The 20,337-nt window shown below is 47.0% G+C and overlaps 1 protein-coding gene across 3 annotated transcripts in view; it reads left to right on the forward strand.

Annotated features, from left to right (window-relative positions):
* megf10 (multiple EGF-like-domains 10) overlaps positions 1–20,337 on the forward strand; it is a 128,628-nt gene that overhangs the window by 76,755 nt on the left and 31,536 nt on the right. For all 3 annotated transcript variants that reach the window (XM_052050064.1, XM_052050065.1, XM_052050066.1), the window contains exons 10-13: positions 13,574–13,748; positions 15,286–15,406; positions 17,647–17,810; positions 17,915–18,017. In XM_052050064.1, coding sequence (XP_051906024.1) covers positions 13,574–13,748; positions 15,286–15,406; positions 17,647–17,810; positions 17,915–18,017 — 563 coding nt within the window. The remainder of the gene's footprint in view (positions 1–13,573; positions 13,749–15,285; positions 15,407–17,646; positions 17,811–17,914; positions 18,018–20,337) is intronic.

Raw genomic sequence — 20,337 nt, forward strand, 5'->3', positions numbered from 1 at the left:
TTTCTGGTGTAGTCAAAAGTGCCATGCTTTGCAAATCGTGTTTTATTTCTTTTGGCGGGCAGGGCTAGGGTGCATGATGATGGTGGTCTTTGCTCTTCCTGTTTCGACAATGTCCTTATCCTCCGTCTCCAGCTGATAACTTCCTTCCTGGTTGATTATCGGAAGTTGTGAATATACATTTCCACGGTCTTCACTCACATCATACGGTGGGGGATTCTTAACAGGGGACACATGTGAAAAAGGCACGTTTGCTTTTTCCATTAGGTTCTTAGCTTCTTCCATATTTTTCTGCACTTCAGCTTTAATTTTCTCTTTTCTCTGTTGGAACTCTCGGTTCAATTTGAGTCCCTCTTCGTCAAATATTTTTAACAATCCCAATTCCCATTCTCTTTTTTCCTTCCTCTTTTCTCCTCTTTTTCCTTTTTTATGTCCTGCCTTGTATGCTGATACTAGTACACGTATAGTCTCAACTACTTCCCTGTTACAAGTCCCTTCCACCGGCCAAGGCCTCTCGATGTCAGGCCATCTTTTATTCCATTTTTTTTTTTGGATATTTCTTTAACCCCCTTAATGAGCGGGTAGTTTCTCCGCACTACCTCGATGGGGGTGGTCACCATAGGACTAGCATAGTTCCTTTCCCCCCTTTTTTTTTTTGATTGCAGATAACAATATCAATTAACCAATGCACATAGATTTTGCCAACCTCAGATGGACCCCTTAAGACCGGCTGTCTCAATTGATATTCGATCCGGTGTATTCCGTCCGCGCTATTTCTGTATCCGCACTCAACTTATGTTGGAGATGACACCTTGTTTGAAAAACAATTGTTCACAAGTTTATGATGATCAGTCTGTTGTCAATCCGCTATGCAATCCCTGTTCTCAGGTTTTTTTTTTTATGTAAACAGAAAATCAGAAGTATTGAGGAGAGCCCCAGAGAGCAATATCAATAATTGGTTTTTAATTTTATCATTCTGTCTTTAATTTAAATTAACAAGTCGGGCTTTTCTGCAACTCCAATTTCTCATTGCTCCCAGAGGGTCTAGGGGGCGCCAGCTGACCCTCGTATTATTTATGAGGGGCCACACTCTTTCTTGAGATGCATACATGCACATCTATATTAGTATCGTTAGGTAGCATTCCCGTACTTCTTGTTTCTTGTTAGACAGCTGTGGCACATTCATTCTCCTGGGTTTCGGTTACCCCAGGACCTCCACAGTTGGGTCATGCATTCTTTTGCTCCTTCAGCATGCCGTCCCCCATCATCCTGTCACATTTTCTCGCTACCAGCAAGGTCGGCCCCAAAATGGGCACACCTCCGGCCCCACGCCCCGCCCCCACGTCACCCACACGGGGAGTGCCTAGCCTTGAAACACGGTGGGCAGGTACAGGTTGGCCAGTCCCTGTCCCGCCCCCGAAGCCAGATTCCCCTCCCCGAGCGGGCACCGCAGGCGGGCACGCGCCCCAGAGCACCGAGAAGCACACTATCCTATCCATTCCATTCGTTTCTTCTACAAGCACGCTCACTCACTCGCGCTCAAGCGCACACACACTTACTCACGATCGCGCACACACGCACGCTCACCTACTCACACCCATGGGTACACTCACACACACACACACACACACACACACATATACAGGGATCCCACACGTCTCTGCATGCACAGACGCTCACAAACAAAGAAGACAGACACTCACAAACAAAGAAGACAGACACTCACAAACAAAGAAGACAGAGCAGGATTCGAATCCATTCCACGTTTTGCTGTTTGCCAACTGCGGCTATGCAGTTTGTTGTTTAACAGTGCAGATATGCACTGACAAATACGCACGTCTTACTTAACTTTCGTTTCGTTTCGTTTCTAATAGCGCTTTATATTTTCCCCTTTATTTGTTCTGCAGAATTTAACTTAAGTGTGCACACAAAATACTTTTTTCCCCAGGTATACCAATCCTTGCATTCCAGAGGCCTCATTGCCACGTTTTCCCTTTTTCACACAGAGGGATTTTCTCTACACACACAAGCCGTCCAGCACCTATTTCCCAAACGCGGTCTGTACAGGCTCAAATTTATCAAACTTTGACAGATGTGTATGCTGTTATGACACGTCCCCATAGAGGAATCGAACCGCAAGCAGATCGTATCAGCTCAATCAATATTCAAAAACCGCCAGTCCTTCGTTTTACCTGGGGGGCCTCTTACACCAGCATTTAAATTGACAAGCCTTATAACTCACATACACCTCTAATTCGATCAGTGCCCAAACGACGTGGCTTCGCGCGCATCATTCTCTTCGGCCCACATGTCTGTGGCTGGCCGTATATTTCCTCGGCCCACATATCCGTGGCTGGCCGTCTATTTCCTCGGCCCACATTCCGTGGCTGGCCGTCTATTTCTTCGGCCCACATATCAGTGGCTGGCCGTCTCTCACACTTCACGGTACGGATGCCAAGGTTGCGCTCGTTCCTATTAGCCAAACGCGGTCGACGCAACCTCCCTTTTGCGCTGGACTTTGGCAGAGACTAGGCTCCCACCGGACATCTCCGTGTGGGTTCACCCATCTCTTGTCGCAGCATAGTTCAATCGTACCCGTGTTTCCGCCACAATCACACAGCTAAAATTTCGATCCTCCGCGGGACCACTGAAACGACTAATTTCCACGTCCACGTTTTATGGGACTTCCTACTATTTTCTTCTCGTTTATCATTCACACCAGACATGTCACGCATACAATTCCCAAAACGTTTTGTTACTGTTCCCTTTTTATTTATTGTTTTTTATTTATTTTTCCTGTTTTTATTTATTGTTTTTTATTTATTTTTCCTGTTTTTATTTTTACTTTTCTTTTGCTGTCTCTATTTGGGGCCACTCCCCCTTCAATAGTCGCATTATGACGGCTTTTGACTAGGAGAGACAACTTTCCCTGGAGCCCGCCGTGGCCCCATCAGATCCGTTTAACTGTCCTCCGTGCGGGGGACAACGCTCCCTCCCCCCCTTTCCAAGAGCGAGCATGCTGCGGCGACTTTGAGTGCAAGCAACTCACCTCACAACAGGTCGTCGGCTGGCCGCTGGATGCTCGCGGAGAGAGCGGACGGGACGGTCCCCTGGAGAACACGAACCCTGTTCGTGACGCCAAAAATGTGGTATATGGTGTTTGTTGCTTCGCTGGTCTTCAAAAAACACTCAGTGATCGGTGGCTGTTTCCCGACGAATGAGCACTTCAGGGACCACGGCTGATTGGGAAAAGATTTTATTCTACCGATGTCAGAGTGGAATCGATCCGGGCTCCTGTGAGTCTCCGATTTTTATCAGGCCGCCCCGAAGAAACACATTCATGAGATTATATAGAGACAATATGATAATGAGATGCGGGGAGGTACGCCTCTCATGCAAATCCCGAAACAAGGAAAGTAACATGTCATCTGACCCGGTGTGGCCGGAGGAGACCAAAGGTTATGAGGACCAGCTGTTCAAAAACATGACCCCTGGAGGGGGTCCCAGAAGTGGTGTGGCCGGAGGAGACCAAAGGTTATGAGGAAAGAAGAAGCAGTAAATACCTCTCCCTGCGGGCACCCGGCAGCCTTCAAAGATTCACACTAGGTGGTGGAGACAGGAAAACCCTCGGGGGCTGAGAGAGGGAATTCCAAATTACACTTCAGTACTTCGAAGACCTCCTCAACTCCACCAACACGCCTTCCTTGGAGGAATCAGAGCCCGGGGACTCTGAGGTGGGCTCTCCTATCTCTGTGGTTGAAGTCACCGATGTGGTTAAAAAGCTCCTCGGTGGCAGGGCCCCAGGGGTGGATGAGATCCGCCCGGAGTTCCTCAAGGCTCTGGATGTTGTGGGGCTGTCCTGGTTGACACGCCTCTGCAACATCGCGTGGTCAACAGGGAGAGTGCCTCTGGATTGGCAGACCGGGGTGGTAGTCCCTCTTTTTAAAAAGGGGGACCGGAGGGTGTGTTCCAACTACAGAGGGATCACACTCCTCAGCCTCCCTGGTAAGGTCTATTCAGGAGTGCTGGAGAGGAGGGTCCGTCAGGAAGTCGAGCCTCAGATTGAGGAGGAGCAGTGTGGTTTCCGTCCCGGCCGTGGAACAGTGGACCAGCTCTACACCCTTAGCAGGGTCCTTGAGGGTATGTGGGAATTCGCCCAACCAGTCTACATGTGTTTTGTGGACTTGGAGAAGGCGTTTGACCGTGTCCCTCGGGGAGTTCTGTGGGGGGTGCTTCGTGGGTATGGGGTACCGAAACCCCTGATCCGGGCTGTTCGGTCACTATACCACCGATGTCAGAGTTTGGTTCGCATTGCCGGCAGTAAGTCGGAATCGTTTCCAGTGGGGGTAGGACTCCGCCAAGGCTGCCCTTTGTCGCCGATTCTGTTCACAACTTTTATGGACAGAATTTCTAGGCGCAGCCGAAGCGTTGAAGGGGTCCGTTTTGGGGGCCTCAGTATTGCATCCCTGCTTTTTGCAGATGATGTGGTGCTGTTGGCTCCTTCAAACGGGGCTCTCCAACTCTCACTGGAGCGTTTCGCAGCCGAGTGTGAAGCGGTTGGGATGAAAATCAGCACCTCCAAATCTGAAACCATGGTCCTCAGTCGGAAAAGGGTGGAGTGCCCCCTCCGGGTCGGGGAGGAGATCTTGCCCCAAGTGGAGGAGTTCAAGTATCTTGGGGTCTTGTTCACGAGTGGGGGCAGGAGGGAGCGGGAGATCGACAGGCGGATCGGTGCAGCATCTGCTGTGATGCGGACATTGTATCGGTCTGTCGTGGTGAAGAAGGAGCTGAGCCAAAGGGCGAAGCTCTCAATTTACCGGTCGATCTACGTCCCAACCCTCATCTATGGTCACGAGCTATGGGTCGTGACCGAAAGAACGAGATCCCGGATACAAGCGGCCGAAATGAGTTTTCTCCGCAGGGTGTCCGGGCTCTCCCTTAGAGATAAGGTGAGGAGCTCGGTCATCCGAGAGGGACTCAGAGTCGAGCCGCTTCTCCTCCACATCGAGAGGAGCCAGATGAGGTGGCTTGGGCATCTGATTCGGATGCCTCCTGAGCGCCTCCCTGGTGAGGTGTTCCGGGCATGTCCCACCAGGAGGAGACCCCGAGGAAGACCCAGGACACGCTGGAGAGACTACGTCACCCAGCTGGCCTGGGAACGCCTCAGGATCCCCCGGGGAGAGCTGGAAGAAGTAGCTAGGGAGAGGGAAGTCTGGGCTTCCCTGCTAAAGCTGTTGCCCCCGCGACCCGGCCTCGGATAAGCGGTAGAAGATGGATGGATGGATGGATGGATACAAGATTTGCTGAGAAATAGGTTCTTATTATTTCATCCCATGGTTCAGTCTTTGAGTTCATAAATTCTCCTCTCTTTACTCTTTCCATTGATGCAAGGCTTTCTCAAAGTCAACTTATTATAGCAAAAAACTATCCAACTTTAGCTGATTCCTCTTTGATATCTCCGCAATCAACTTTCTCAACACTTGTGCGCGACACTTGTTTTAGCATTACACAGCTTGGCAATCGTCTGCTTTCCGCGAGGTCGAAGGCCGATATCGCCAATCTCGTCTCGCGAGAATGGAAATCTTGTGGCGATTGTCAAACTGTGACACTGCGTTGCTGGAAAAAAAGATGTACCGTAGTTTTTTTTGTTTGTTTTGAGTGAGAAATTTTCTTGCATCTCAAAAATGCACATTATTTGGAACTGCGCGGGAAAATTATGCGTCTAGGACGCGGGAGGCAGAGGTTATAAGATGACTGACTTCTATCTGTATCACAAGTCCTTATACCCAAAAATTCACCTCATGTATTGAATGACCCTCCATACTTTTATCCATCTCAGCGGGTGTCCATTTTGCTTTGGACTGAAGCATGCTGGCAACAGACAATAACATCGCAATGCCTAAGGCAAAATCCAAAATACAAGACAACATGGTCCTCCCCTGATATGGATAAAAACAGGTGGATTTCAATTAATATTCCACAAACGCAATATTAATCAGTTCACTTGAGACAATAATTCATGCCTTTGTCACATCCCGGCTCGATTACTGCAATGTCCTTTACTTTGGAGTCAGCCAGTCCTCCATTAAGCGCCTTCAGCTGGTCCAGAATGTCGCTGCTCGCCTCTTGACTGTTACTCGTAAGAGGGAGCACATAACTCCTACTCTGGCATCCCTTCACTGGCTCCCCATTCATTTTATTTTATTTTCAAGTTATTTTCAAGATCCTCCTCTTTGATTTCAAATCTCTGAATAATCTCGCACCACCTTACCTCTCTGAGCTCATCCGCCCCTACACACCTACCAAGAACTAAACTGAGGCTCAGAGGGGATCGAGCCTTTTCTGTTGCTGGTCCCTCTCTGGAATGACCTCCCACTGAACATTCGGCAAGCCTCCTTGCTGCCCATCTTCAAAGCCCTCCTCAAAACTCAGTTGTATTCTTCGGCATTCGACTCAGCATGACATAGATTTGTTCTTGGTTTTACGGTTTGGTGCTTTCTACCGCCTTTATTACCGATTTGTCTTACTGTTTATTGTGCATGTTAAATTGCTCCACGTACAGCACTGTCACGTTGTGCGCGAAGCGATAGGATAATTGCTTCGTGCAAAACAAAAAATAAGGAAGTGGATCGCCGAAATGCAGACACCAAACAAGGTCTCCGTAGCAAAAGGGTTTAATCTACAAAAATTCGCACCGACAAAGTAGTAACATAAAGTGCTGGTCAAAACGAGGACCAGAGGGCACAAAGAACGAATAACAAAAAGCGCTTGCACAAAAGGCAAGGGGGGAAAATAAGAATTGCGAAGGCAAACAAAAAAAGAACCATACTTACAAAATAATGAGCACCGAGAGTTCAAAAAGCGAAACACGATGAGGTCTGTAGCAATAGCAGTCCATGAGCAAGGAAGTAGCAAGGCGAAATACAATACTCCAGCGATATGTGCATGTCAGAGGGCTCCTTAAATACAGACTGAGACTAATCATAGATTGGCAGCAGGTGTGCACCAAAAGTCCGCTGATGCCACCTGCTGGCCAGACTGAAACATAACCGTTATAGTACCCACCCCCCCCCAAACCCCCTCAGCGGACGCCTCCTGGCGGACTACCCGGCTTCGGAGCGTGGAAAGCGCGGAGAAGGGACGGGTCCAAGATCCAGGAGCGGGGGACCCATTGCCGATCCTCCGGGCCGTAGCCCTCCCAGTCGACCAGGTACTGGAACCCCTTACCCCTGCGCCGAGAGTCCAAAATTTCCCGCACCGTGTACACCGGGTCACCATCGATAATCCGTGGAGGAGGAGGCGAGGTGGGAGGCGGAGCCAAGGGCCTGGTGGCCACCGGTTTAAGCAGGGAGACGTGGAAGACTGGGTGGACCTTCATGGTGGGCGGCAACCGGAGCTTGACGGAGACGGGGCTGATGATCGAGTCCACCACGAACGGTCCCGTGAAGCGGGGCCCCAACTTGCTCGAAGTGCCGGCCAGACGCAGATCCCTCGTCGACAGCCACACTTCCTGGCCCACCTGATAGGCCGGCGCCGGCCTACGACGACGATCTGCGATCATCCGGTTCCTGGAGGCGGTGCGAGACAACGCGGCCCTGGTCTCTTTCAACATACGAGGAGACCGACCTGTGGCTGACGAGACGAGAGTGTTATGGGCATATTCCACCCAGGGCAGGTGAACAGACCATGATGGACGATGGAGACACACGCAACGCAGAACCGCCTCCAGGTCCTGGTTCATGCGCTCAGTCAGTCCGTTGGACTGCGGGTGGTAGCCTGACGAGAGACTTGCCGTGGCTCCCAGGGCTAGACAGAACCGCTTCCACACCCTGGAGACAAATTGGGGTCCCCGGTCCGACACAATGTCCACGGGAATCCCATGGAACCGGAAGACATGGCGAACGAGGAGGTCAGCGGTCTCCAAGGCAGACGGTAACTTTGACAAGGGAACAAATGGAGCAATTTTAGAGAAGCGGTCCACAATGGTAAGAATAACGGACTTTCCCCGGGAAGGAGGGAGGCCGGTGACAAAGTCCATGGAGATGTGAGACCAGGGTCGAGGTGGAACGGGAAGGGGTTGAAGCAACCCTGCTGGAGGCTGGTGAGAGGCCTTACTACAGGCACAGGTGGAGCAGGCCTTGACGAAATCCAGAACGTCCTTCCGCAGCTCCGGCCACCAAAATCCCTGGGAGACAAGATGCCGGGTCCGATTCATCCCAGGATGGCAAGCCACCTTTGACGAGTGCCCCCACTGCAACACCTCTGAACGCAGAGGTGGGGGTACAAAGAGTTTACCAGCAGGACAGCCAGCCGGGGCTTGGGTTCCGTCTTGGGCCTCTTGGACCTTACGCTCAATCTCCCACCTCAGCGCCCCCAGGATGCAGTGGTCCGGTAGAATGCTCCCTGGTTCGCTGCTCCTCTCAGCGGGGTCATGGATACGCGACAGGGCATCTGGTCTTATGTTCTTGGACCCTGGACAATAGGTGAAAGTAAAGTTGTAGCGCGCAAGTAGTAGGGCCCACCGGGCTTGACGTGAGTTCAGTCTCTTGGCAGAGTGAATGTATGCGAGGTTCTTGTGGTCGGTGTACACAGTGAAGGGTTCCTTAGTCCCCTCGAGCCAGTGCCTCCACTCTTGTAGAGATGAAACGACGGCCAGTAATTCACGATTTCCCACATCATAGTTGGTCTCCGCGGGACTGAGACAACGAGAGAAGAAGGCGCAAGGGTGGAGTCTCTGGTCGACTGGGGAACGCTGCGACAATACCGCCCCCACTCCAGTCTCGGAAGCGTCCACCTCTACCACAAAAGGAACTTCGGGGTTAGGATGTTGCAAAACAGGGGGGTTGGTGAAAGCCTTCTTTAATTCGCTAAACGCATTGTCAGCATCCGAGTCCCACCTAAAGGGAAACTTGACTGATGTCAACCGGGTTAACGGAAGGGCTCTCTGGCTATGGTTCCTGATGAATCGTCGGTAAAAATTGGCGAAACCCAAGAAACGTTGTAGTCGTTTCCTCGTGGTGGGTGTAGGCCACTCTACCACCGCCTTAGTCTTGGCGGAATCCGCTCTCAGCTGACCCTTCTCTATGACAAAACCAAGAAACGAAACTGACTCCACATGAAACTCGCATTTCTCTGCTTTAACGAAGAGTCAATTCTCCAAGAGACGCTGCAAGACTAGCCGGACGTGGTGTTGGTGCTCTTTAAGCGTACGAGAAAAAATCAATATGTCATCCACATAAACAAAGCAAAACACGTTCAGTAAATCTCTCAAAACGTCATTAATAAGACTCTGAAAGACTGCGGGTGCGTTGGTCAACCCGAAAGGCATGACCAAATACTCAAAATGTCCCGGTGGGGTCTTGAATGCAGTTTTCCATTCATCCCCCTCTCGTATGCGGACTAAATGGTAGGCACTACGTAGATCAAGTTTTGTGAAGATGGTTGCAGATTGGAGAGGGGCAAACGCGGAATCTAATAGCGGAAGTGGATATTTATTCTTTATGGTGATTTCATTAAGTCCCCGATAGTCTACACACGGACGTGTGTAGACTATGACTTGTCTTTTCTATGAAAAAGAATCCAGCCCCCAAAGGAGATCTAGATGGTCTAATAAGGCCAGCGGTGAGGGAGGCGTCAATGTACTCCCTCAATGCTTCTTGTTCCTTGTGGGAAACTTGATACAAACGAGAACCTGGAAGGGGGGTATTAGCGAGTAAGTCGATGGCACAATCGTACGGCCGGTGAGGCGGCAAAGACTGAGCACGGTCCTTACTAAACACTTCGCAAATCATAATAGATACTCGGGACTTTTTCTAAACAAATAGATTCCGGCGGGTCGTTACGAGGAAGCCCTCTACCCCCCACCGCAGACTGCAAACAGTGAGCATAGCAAAACGGACTCCAATTCTCAATTGCAGGGCGTTCCCATGAGATGACTGGATTATGGGTTCTTAGCCAGGGTAACCCTGGATTAATGGTACAGATCGGGACCGCATCAGAAAAAACCTCCGATGTTCGACATGATTGCCCGATAACCTCAACATTATAGGCCCTGTGATCTGTTTAACTTCCGCCAGGAGTCGCCCATCAAGATCGTGAACCCTCTTGACCTCATTTAACTCCTCTACCGGACAACCCAGTTTGTTAGCCATTTCTGTGTCCATGAAACAGTAGTCCGCCCCCGAATCCACCAATGCCCGAACCGGAAGAGTCCGTGATAGACCATAAAGAGTACCGTCCAACTCGAGTCTCTTGGGACGTCCTGCCCTGGACTCCTCGAGACCCACACGTCCTCCTACCAGCTGCAGGGGTTCCTCCTCTGCGTCGGCTGGACTGGAACTCGAATGACGCTCGGGTCCGGATGGTCGCCTGGACTCGTGTTCAGCCGGCCGACTACCCGCACGTCGGGGTTGAAAACGGGTAGTTCCTTGTTCGTGCATGCGTTCCCTCTCACGCTCCCGCAAGCGGTTGTCCATGACGAGGGCCAGACTGATGAGCTCCTCCAGGTTGGTGCTATCATCGCGGGTAGCCAGTTCATCCTTTAAAGCAACACTTAACCCGCGGCGAAACAAACGACACAGCGCGCGGTCCCCGTAACCGCTACGGGCTGCCAAAATGCGAAACGAAATAGAGTATTCGGCCACTGATTGCTTTCCTTGCCGATACTCTAGTAACCGACCTTCGGCCTCTCTTCCCATCACTGGATGGTGGAAGACCCGTCGAAACTCTGCCACAAAATCAGGGAAGGAAGACCGAAGGCCGCGTTTAGCATTGCTCACTTCCAACGCCCATGACGCCGCCTGACCAGTCAATAGACTCATTATGAACGCCACCTTGGTTTTATCCTTGGCATAGCTGTAAGGTTGTTGGTCGAATACCAACGAGCATTGGTGAAGAAATTGTTCACTGAGCCCAAGTTCTCCACCATAACGCGTGGGTGTGGGATATCGGGTTCCCGCTCCACCGGTGAACCCAAAATTTCGAGTCGATGGGCCAGCAGGGAGACCGTGCCCCGGAGTTCCGCGAGCGCTTGTTCCTGCTGACCCACCAGTTGTCCTTGGCTGGTCAAGGCGGTCATAATCTTGTTGAGGTCTGCGGGATCCATGTTGGCTGGAGTATTCTGTCACGTTGTGCGCGAAGCGATAGGATAATTGCTTCGTGCACAACAAAAAATAAGGAAGTGGATCCCCGAAATGCAGACACCAAACAAGGTCTCCGTAGCAAAAGGGTTTAATCTACAAAAATTCACACCGACAAAGTAGTAACATAAAGTGCTGGTCAAAACGAGGACCAGAGGGCACAAAGAACGAATAACAATAAGCGCTGGCACAAAAGGCAAGGGGGGAAAATAAGAATCGCGAAGGCAAACAAAAAACAATGTAACCACTACACGCAAGCGAGAGCCAAATCACAAACAAAGAACCATACTTACAAAATAATGAGCACCTAGAGTTCAAAAAGCGAAACACGACGAGGTCTGTAGCAATAGCAGTCAATGAGCAAGGAAGTAGCAAGGCGAAATACAATACTCCAGCGATATGTGCATGTCAGAGGGCTCCTTAAATACAGACTGAAACTAATCATAGATTGGCAGCAGGTGTGCACCAAAAGTCCGCTGATGCCACCTGCTGGCCAGACTGAAACATAACCGTGACAAGCACTTTGTATGCAGCGATGGCTGTTTGAAAGTGCTCTATAAATACTGTTGATTTGACTTGATAGGTTTAAGAAAAAGTTAAATGATAATAGTAACATATTAATTAACAAAGACTAAAGTCTTTCATATCAAATGAAGGCATCATTCAAAGGTAAATCCCGATGAAGATTTCACTTTTTTATAATGCTGGTGTGAGTGTCCTACTGCTTTGAATAGGATTTCCCAAACTTCAGCTGTACTGGGTTTTTTTTCTAGTCACGTTTTTCTTTTGCGATGTGTAAAAGTGTCACGGAAATCCAAAGAAAAGGTACACTATCCAGAATTACAATTTGAGATTTCCCTCTGATTGCCTATAAGATGCTGACTTGTTGCACAGCAATCATTTTAACCTCAGAAGAAATAGTTTCCCAAAATCAAAATTAAATTATAAGGTCGTCATGTATAAGTGGCTTTTCGCTTTGGAGGCTGAACTGTATTGTGTTTGACGGTGTGATGACAGCTGTGGTTCACTAACTGTCAGTGATGTTCAGAAGCCTGGGTGGACATCATGTTGGAGAGCGAGCAGCTGTCAGGTTGATTCTCAATTGTCCTCTTGTTTCAGGAGGACCAGCACGAAACAATCTGATACAACCTGTGTGTGTAACCTTTACCCCACAAGTCACTCTCACTCCAAGTACACTACAAAACCTCTTTTACAATACAATACATCTTTATTCATATCGCGCTTTAACAACAGCTGCCCATGTAACAAACCACTTTACATAACACTCAACATAAAATAACTAAATAATATAACACAACACATAACATAAAACACGGACAGTCATAAAATCTTAACCACTTTTACTGCATAAGCTTTGTTGTTTGAAGCAGTCAATCAGAGATGTCATGCTCAAAATATGCACTTGTCTGCTACAAGCTGAGGTTGAAAGTAACCATGAAACGGTAGCATCTACTGACGAAAAAAAAGATTGGGCTCACTTCTCCTGTTCCATGTAAATCCGTTTCAATTCCAAGCGGTGACTCTCAGTTCCAAGTATGCATCCACGCTCCGCACCAATGCTCCTCTCTCCTCATCCTTGGCTCAACGAGCCATCCATCCAACAGCACCAGTGCATACTGTCCAATAGCGCCGTCATCTCCACTAAAAAAATGTAGCCCATTACAGGCTCCAAAAACACAAGTGCACCGGGGCTTTCCAGCAGCGACAGTCAAATAGCGCTAGTTGCATCAAGCGGTGCTCCATTCAAACTTGTACGTTCACTGTGAATAATTTTACTCCCATGCTGCTCGTATTTATTTGTATTGTATTTTTTTATGGAATATATTTTCATATCCGACGTAATCACCTTGATAAGGTAGAAGTAAGGAAGTAAGACAAACCACGGACATGGGAGACTCGGGAAAGCCGCCCCAAAAAAATCCATTCTATCAAAACTAGTTTTTATACCTATTATGCTAATTTTCAAATTTGTTATTATTTTGTGTCAAGAACAAAGGTCGATCAGAACCTACTTCATTCACTGAACACCCCCCCAACCTCCCGCCCCGCCTCTCCCACCCCAAAAACATACATATACATTATTATGAATTATGTTCTTATGAATGAGCACAAATATGTTCCACAGCCGAGAGGTGCAGGCTTTAAATCTCGGCTCAGGACCTCTCTCGCTTGCATGATTTTTCTTGCATTCCTGAGGCATGCATGTTAGACTCTTGTGTTGTGTGAATGAATGCTGACCAGTCCAAGATGTGCCCCGCCTTTTGCCAAAAGTCAGAGGGAATAGGCTTCAGCTCACTGGTGACCTTAATGCGGTCAAGTGGAATAGAAAACGGGTGGATGGACAAATAACCACAATAAAAATAATGACCTAACAAAAAACAATTTCAATCCTTAACACTGTATTTTTCTGCCACCAGCTGCCATCCAATGTCAGGGGAGTGTACATGTCTGTCAGGTTGGTCTGGACTCTACTGCAATGAGACATGCCGTCCAGGATTCTTTGGCGAGTCCTGCCAGCAGATGTGCCAGTGCCAGAATGGTGCAGACTGCCACAGTGTTACAGGAAAATGTTTTTGTGCTCCAGGCTTCTTGGTAATCCTTTTCAATATTTCTCATAATAGTAAAGTGCTAAAGCCAATTCTTAGTCGGTATGATAATTAAGATTATTTCCCTTATTGGATTCTTACTATAAGCATTCCAGTTAAAGTAGGGGTGCCCAAACAGTCGATCGTCATCGACCGGGAGCTTGCGAACTGGTCCCAAAATGATCGCGGGGGGAAACGTGAAAAAAAGAAGTATTTAACGTAGTGGTGGGCAAACTACGGCCCGCAGGCCAGATCCGGCCCGTTGGTATTTTTAATCCGGCCCTCCGAAGGTTGGTCCACAATTAAGGTTCGATGAGAATGATTGCATTCATTTCATTTGGACTTGTAATGACAGGCATTTCACCGCCAGGTGGCGCATTGACTTGGAGTTGCAGAACACAGAGGGGGAGGGGGGATCTTATCGAACACCTAGGACCTCTGTATTGCTCTACTTCTATTGGTCTGATCACAACCCATGTGCAGCAATGCACAGGCTAAAACAGGTCATCAACAACACTGTTGTCATTTTGAAAAGTATATTAATACAGTACTTTCATGCTTTTGTTCTGTTGATGTTTGATATGGACTGTCAACAAATGCAGTTTTTTTTTATGCACCATAGCTTGTGCTGACCTGGCCCTTCTGTCAAATTTTAAAAGTCAATGTGGCCCCCGAGCCAAAAAGTTTGCCCACCCCTTATTTAACCAATGGTGGTGCATCACCTCCATAAGTGGAAGTTGTTAGCGGTCAGTGTGCAATTGCAGCTCGCGATCAGAGCCTCTGAGATATATCTATTTTTATGTTTATTCTCATTCAAAGTTTGTTTGACCTGCAATTCACCGATGGCTTTATCAAAGAATCAGACTCTGGAGTGCCAGAAGAAGCATTTTAAAATGGTACTCGTGAGCTATGACAGTGATGTTCATGCATTTAACATGCTGCAAAAGTGCATCCCATGCTACCGCATCAGGTCTCCCACTAAGATAGGCAGTGATTTCCTTTTCACAAACTCTTGTACCTACTTTACCTTTCTGTTTCATTCATGTTAGAGGCCATTAGGGCATGCGTGTATGCGCATGTGTCTGGGATGCATGCATGTGGTTTATGCGTGCACGTGCAGTCACAGTCACGGTCGATTGAGGAAGGTTGGTTAGCTTGAAAAGTAGATCTTCGCTGAAAAAAGGTTGGGCACCCCTGTGCAAGAGGTTAGCACATTTGCTTCACAATTCTGAGGCTCATGGTTCAACTCTTGGCTGTCGTCTTTCAGTGTGAGGTTTTCTCTGGGCACTCGGGTGTCTTTTGTCTTTCCAACACATGCAAGTCAACACTCAAAATTGTCCATTTGACACATTTGGAAGAGGTCTGCTTCTGAGGATATCCAATTTCATATGTTTTTTTTTCTCTTTAGCTGCCAAAATAAGTATCTGAAATGGGCCAGGTCAGAGCAAGTAATTAAAATTGTGACAATTGAACCTTGTAAAGTAAATCCAGCCCTAGAATACACACACTCCTCTGATTTCATCGAACCGTTCATTTTTTTCCAGGGTTTTGACTGTTCAGTCCAATGCCCAGCAGGATCTCATGGAGCGAACTGCTCCTCCACCTGTAATTGTAAGAATGGAGCGCAGTGTTCACCAGTGGATGGATCCTGCTTTTGTAAACCAGGTGAGCCGAAGAATAGGGTAAGGCCAATGGAACCTCAACCAACTAAAAGGGGTTATCCGTTAGATGATTGTCGAAGACATTGAAGTACATTTTTTGTGGCCTCAAAACACCCAAAAAATGCAGAGTACATACTGTACATCACAAAATGAGTGAAATAAATATCTTAAAAGAAAAAAAACTTGAAAGTGAAAAGTTTTATTAGAGTTTATCCAAAGTTGGTGCTTGAGAGGAGGATAACAGCATGCAGGCCACAATGTTAGTGATTACTTTTTTCACTTACGTTATGATTAGATGCCATATACTTGTAGATAGACAGATCAGGATTTACAAAATACAACTGAGTAATGTACCAAAATAGCATATTCCATAAACTGGCTCCAGTGAAAGGAACAGCCATTGATATGAATAGGTCAATACAACATGCGTGCCTCTGGCGATGCTAAACTAACGTCTATGCCAGGGGTGAGCAAACTACGGCCCGCGGGCCGGATCCGGCCCGTTGGTCTTTTTAATCCGGCCCGCCGAAGGATGGTACACAATTAAGGTTCAATGTAAATGATTGCATTCATTTAATTTGGACTTGTAATGACATGCATTTCAACGCCAGGTGGCGCAGTTACTTGAAGTTGCAGAGCACAGGGAGGGAGGTGCAGATGACACGGAAGCCCGCAGTAGCACCAACTCAAGCAACTCCTGCTTGATACAACGGAATAAGTGTGTCCGGCTGTCCGCGCCGCTAATTTCTATCATTGGATCCAAAACAGTGACATGCAAGAGACTATTGCAGTGAGTTTTACTGGAATTGCGAATATTTCTACGTCCTGTAGATCATGGCATCCAAACGAAGAGAAACAGTAATGGCCTGTAAAGAGAGTAAAGAGAAAGTAAAGAGTAAAGAGAAAGTGAAGTGTATCTGATTAAACGAAGCAGGTTACAAAATACGAAACATTCAGGAGACGTTTGGAGTCTGAAAGTCCCAAATCTACGGAACTTTGAAAAACAAGGAAGTGATTCTTGCTCAGTCCGATTCTGGCTATTTCCTTGCTCAGAGTGAATTGCTTGCGGCTCGACGGACAGTCGAGTAAATACACGTTTCCTGGTATGGCTGTTTCCTAGTTGACTGTTATCATGCTAAAAACTTTCCACAAACTGGACCGCTAATAAGAGAGAAAGCGAATTCCATAACTCTAACTATGGACATCGAAGACTTCGAAGCGTCCCGTGGCTGGCATCAAAATTTCAATGCACGACATCAACTGAGCAACGCTGTCTTGTGTGGTGATTGAAGTAAAGTTCAAGACAGTGAGTGAGTGGAAAGAAACCACCAGGTCTTTTACTTGTGTCATTTTGTAGCAAATAGTCATAACTTTGTTATATTTTGTCACCTACCTGTACTGTATGCTGCAGTTTTGGGGCAATATAATGCTGCACTTTGTTGCTTGTGTTGTCACACAAGTATGTTGTTAACATACTTGGACGTTCATACAGGACATATACTACAGTTGCTTCACTGTTCTCATTTAAAAAAAAAAAAGAAAGGTAATACTTTAATGCTTTTGTTCTGTTGATGTATGGACTGTCAACATGTACAGTTTTTTATATGAACCGTATCTTGTGCTGACCCGGCCCACCTGTCAAATTTAGAAATCAATGTGGCCCGCGAGCCAAAAGGTTTGCCCACCCCTGGTCTATGCTTTCCAGTGACTTGCACCCATGCTAACATGGCTGCTACATTGGCACACATTTTAGCGGCTAAAATTTTAGCCCATTCTATTCTATTCAAAGTGCGTTTGTCAATGATGAGAGCAGCGCAAGCCAGAAACATGTGACCAGTTTCGGTCTGTAATGGCACCACAGCGTCACTGTGGCAAATGGTGGCCAATTTGCAGCTAACAGACTTAAACAGCTGCTTTCGAATGGGCGATTTGAGCAGAGTGGACAATACTGTCTGTTTGTTAATGTGGGGTCTGCTGTTCCCGGGTCCGTTAAATCTAGGTCGCACTGTGTTGAGGTTTCGCAGGAACTTAATTGCAGTGGAGTTACAGTAACTCTGTCATGGGGAAGGATGGAGGCTCTGGATTATGCCACTGAGAGGGATTTTGCAAACAGTTCTCCCAACCTCAACATTGACACAAATCTGATTCCAGTCCCCAGGCGACACACTGAGCCTACACACTGCACCTTTGGAATGGGGAAATGGTTTTATCCACATAAATAATTACAGCCTATCTTTAAATCAGGGTGGCACGGAGTGGACTGTTCCATCAACTGCCCTAGTGGTACGTGGGGTCTTGGCTGTAACATGACCTGTCTGTGTGGGAATGAAGGTGCTTGTGATGCAGTGACTGGTCACTGTACATGTGCTGCAGGCTGGAGAGGAAATAAATGTGACCTGCAGTGCCAGGTAAAAACACTTTTTCTCCCAAGTAAATCCAACTGCATTATTAATGGAATCAAAATGAAATTCACAATAATTGGCCTTTGATGTTAACATTTGCTTTTGGCTAGGATGGTACCTACGGTCTTGACTGTAAAGAGCGCTGTGACTGTAGTCATGCTGACGGATGTCATCACACCACTGGGTACTGCCACTGCCTGGCTGGATGGACTGGTAAGGGAAAATTGAGTCTTCACCAGGAACGGATATGCCATAGATATCAAATTCCTGTCCTGAATGTCATCCTGCATACTTTCCATCCCTTGCTGTTGCAACACACCTAGTTCAAATGATCAGCTCATCAGCAAGCTCTGCAGAAGCCTGATATAGATCCTGTTCATTTGAATCAGGTGTGTCGGAACATTGAAAGATGGAAAACATGCATGAAGGTGGCCCTGCAGGACTGGAGTTCGACACCTATGGCCTATACCAGGGGTCGGCAACCCAAAATGTTGAAAGAGCCATTTAGGACCAAAAAAAACAACAACAAATATGTCTGGAGCCGCAAAAAAATAAAAGCCTTCTATAAAACTTACAATGAAGGAAACACATGCTGTATGTATGTAGGAGACTGGACTGTCTCAAAATGTTTTGTTATTCATTCCTTTGTTGCGTGTTCACAAATGCCTCCATAGAATTTATTTTGTGATTTCCTCGCTTGATTTTTTGTTTTTTGTTTTGGTGCATTATTTTCTCTTTTCTTAGTGCCAGTGAAATGATCATTAATTTCCATTTTTCGGAGGCTGTATTTGAACGCTTCTCGAGTCGAACGAGAAAAGAAGGCACAGAGTCGGACACAGACGTGTCTGTGTTTGTCGAGACTGTTAAAAACATAAATAAAGTGTATGTTTTAAAAAAACAACACCACAGCTCTCTTTTTACGTAGCTGCAACATGTATCTATATCTTTTTGAGCTATATTAGCCCAATATCAATATCTTTTTCCATTTTCAAACATTTTTTCTAAAGATTCAGGTAGCCACTAGATGGCGCTAAAGAGCCGCATGCGGCTCTGGAGCCGCTTGTTGCCGACCCCCGGCCTATACCAACGGGCTTACAAGCTTGCAGCTTACAAGAGCTGATGAAAATTTTAATAAAATCGCGATTTGTCGATTTTCAGATCAATCATTTTACATTCTTGGCATGAGTTGACCAACCCACAGGGGATTTTGTGAAGCGCTGTGGGCGTAATTATCCATGGGCCTGAGGACCCTTCCACCCAACGCCAGCACCACAACTCAATTGGTTCTTCTGTTGGTAGCATGTAGGAAATACTTGGCCCTTCTTTTGCCTCCTGTTGTTGTGGCACCCTGTTCCAATTACACGAAAATAAAAACAAGAGCAAGAGCAAAGACAAAATAATATAAATGCTTACAAGGTGAGAGACTAGAGGACGGGAAAAAGACAATGCCGAGATCGATAGGTCTAAGACACCAAACTACGGCCCGCGGGCCGGATCCTGAACAATACAAGAGAGTCTTTTGATTTATTTTTCATCTATGTATATTTGTATTTTATCATAAAATTTGGCTTTTGCAATAAAATATTCCTTAGTTATGAACAATTTTCATGATTAACTATTAGCTAGTAACAATTTCATAAACACATCTAACATGACATTTTTTCCATCCTTCTGCGCCGTTATCTGGCAACACCAGAAAAAAAATCCTAAACCCGTCCCTCTCAAAGAGAACGTAATCATGGCGAAAAGGTGAGGTAATAGAAAAAAATTATTCAGAATACAGGGAATTTAACCCAAAATGGAGAAACAATTTTTTTTTCAATGCAAAGAAAAGATTGTCTGTCTCACCTGTTGGTGGCGGTATTCAAAGAATACAATCTGCGGAGACACTATGAATCCCATCACAACAACAAGTACAATTTTTTGAGAGCAGACAAACTGTCAACGCTAAAAAGAGGAACGTTAGCTCAGCAAAATACATTTGTACGCCAAGCTCAGCTGAACCAGCCATCTGTTCGGGCTAGCTTTCGGTTTGCTCAACTGATAGCAAGCAGCAGTAAGGAGAGTTTGTCAAGAAATGCATGAATGCTGTCGCAGAGGTGGTGTGTCCCGAGAAGAAAGACGTCTTTAATACCGCGAGTGTATCAAAAAAAGTTATTTGATTTTGTGTGGGTGTCTGGGAAACAATACATTTTTACGTCTAGGTATTCTTGCAGTCACACTTTTGCTGTTACAAACTGACCCCGGCCCCCCCATCAGAGAAGCGAAAAGTTATGTGGCCCTCACAGGAAAACGTTTGGGGACCACTGGTCTAAGACTTGGCGCTTTGGAAGTCCTTAAATACATGGCTTAACTTGATGAACAAATTGGCAGCAGGGGTGCATGCGGGAGCGAAAGCCCTCCTCTGTCACCTTTCGGAGACACACAAGCATAGGATCATGACACCCATAATACACCGCATGACCCAGAGATCTGCAAGTGGACTAAAAGAAAAAAATAGTTATTTACAGTGTTCAAGACTACATTACTCAGT

This window comes from Hippocampus zosterae, chromosome 18 (genome assembly GCF_025434085.1).
Source record: "Hippocampus zosterae strain Florida chromosome 18, ASM2543408v3, whole genome shotgun sequence".
NCBI lineage: Eukaryota > Metazoa > Chordata > Actinopteri > Syngnathiformes > Syngnathidae > Hippocampus > Hippocampus zosterae.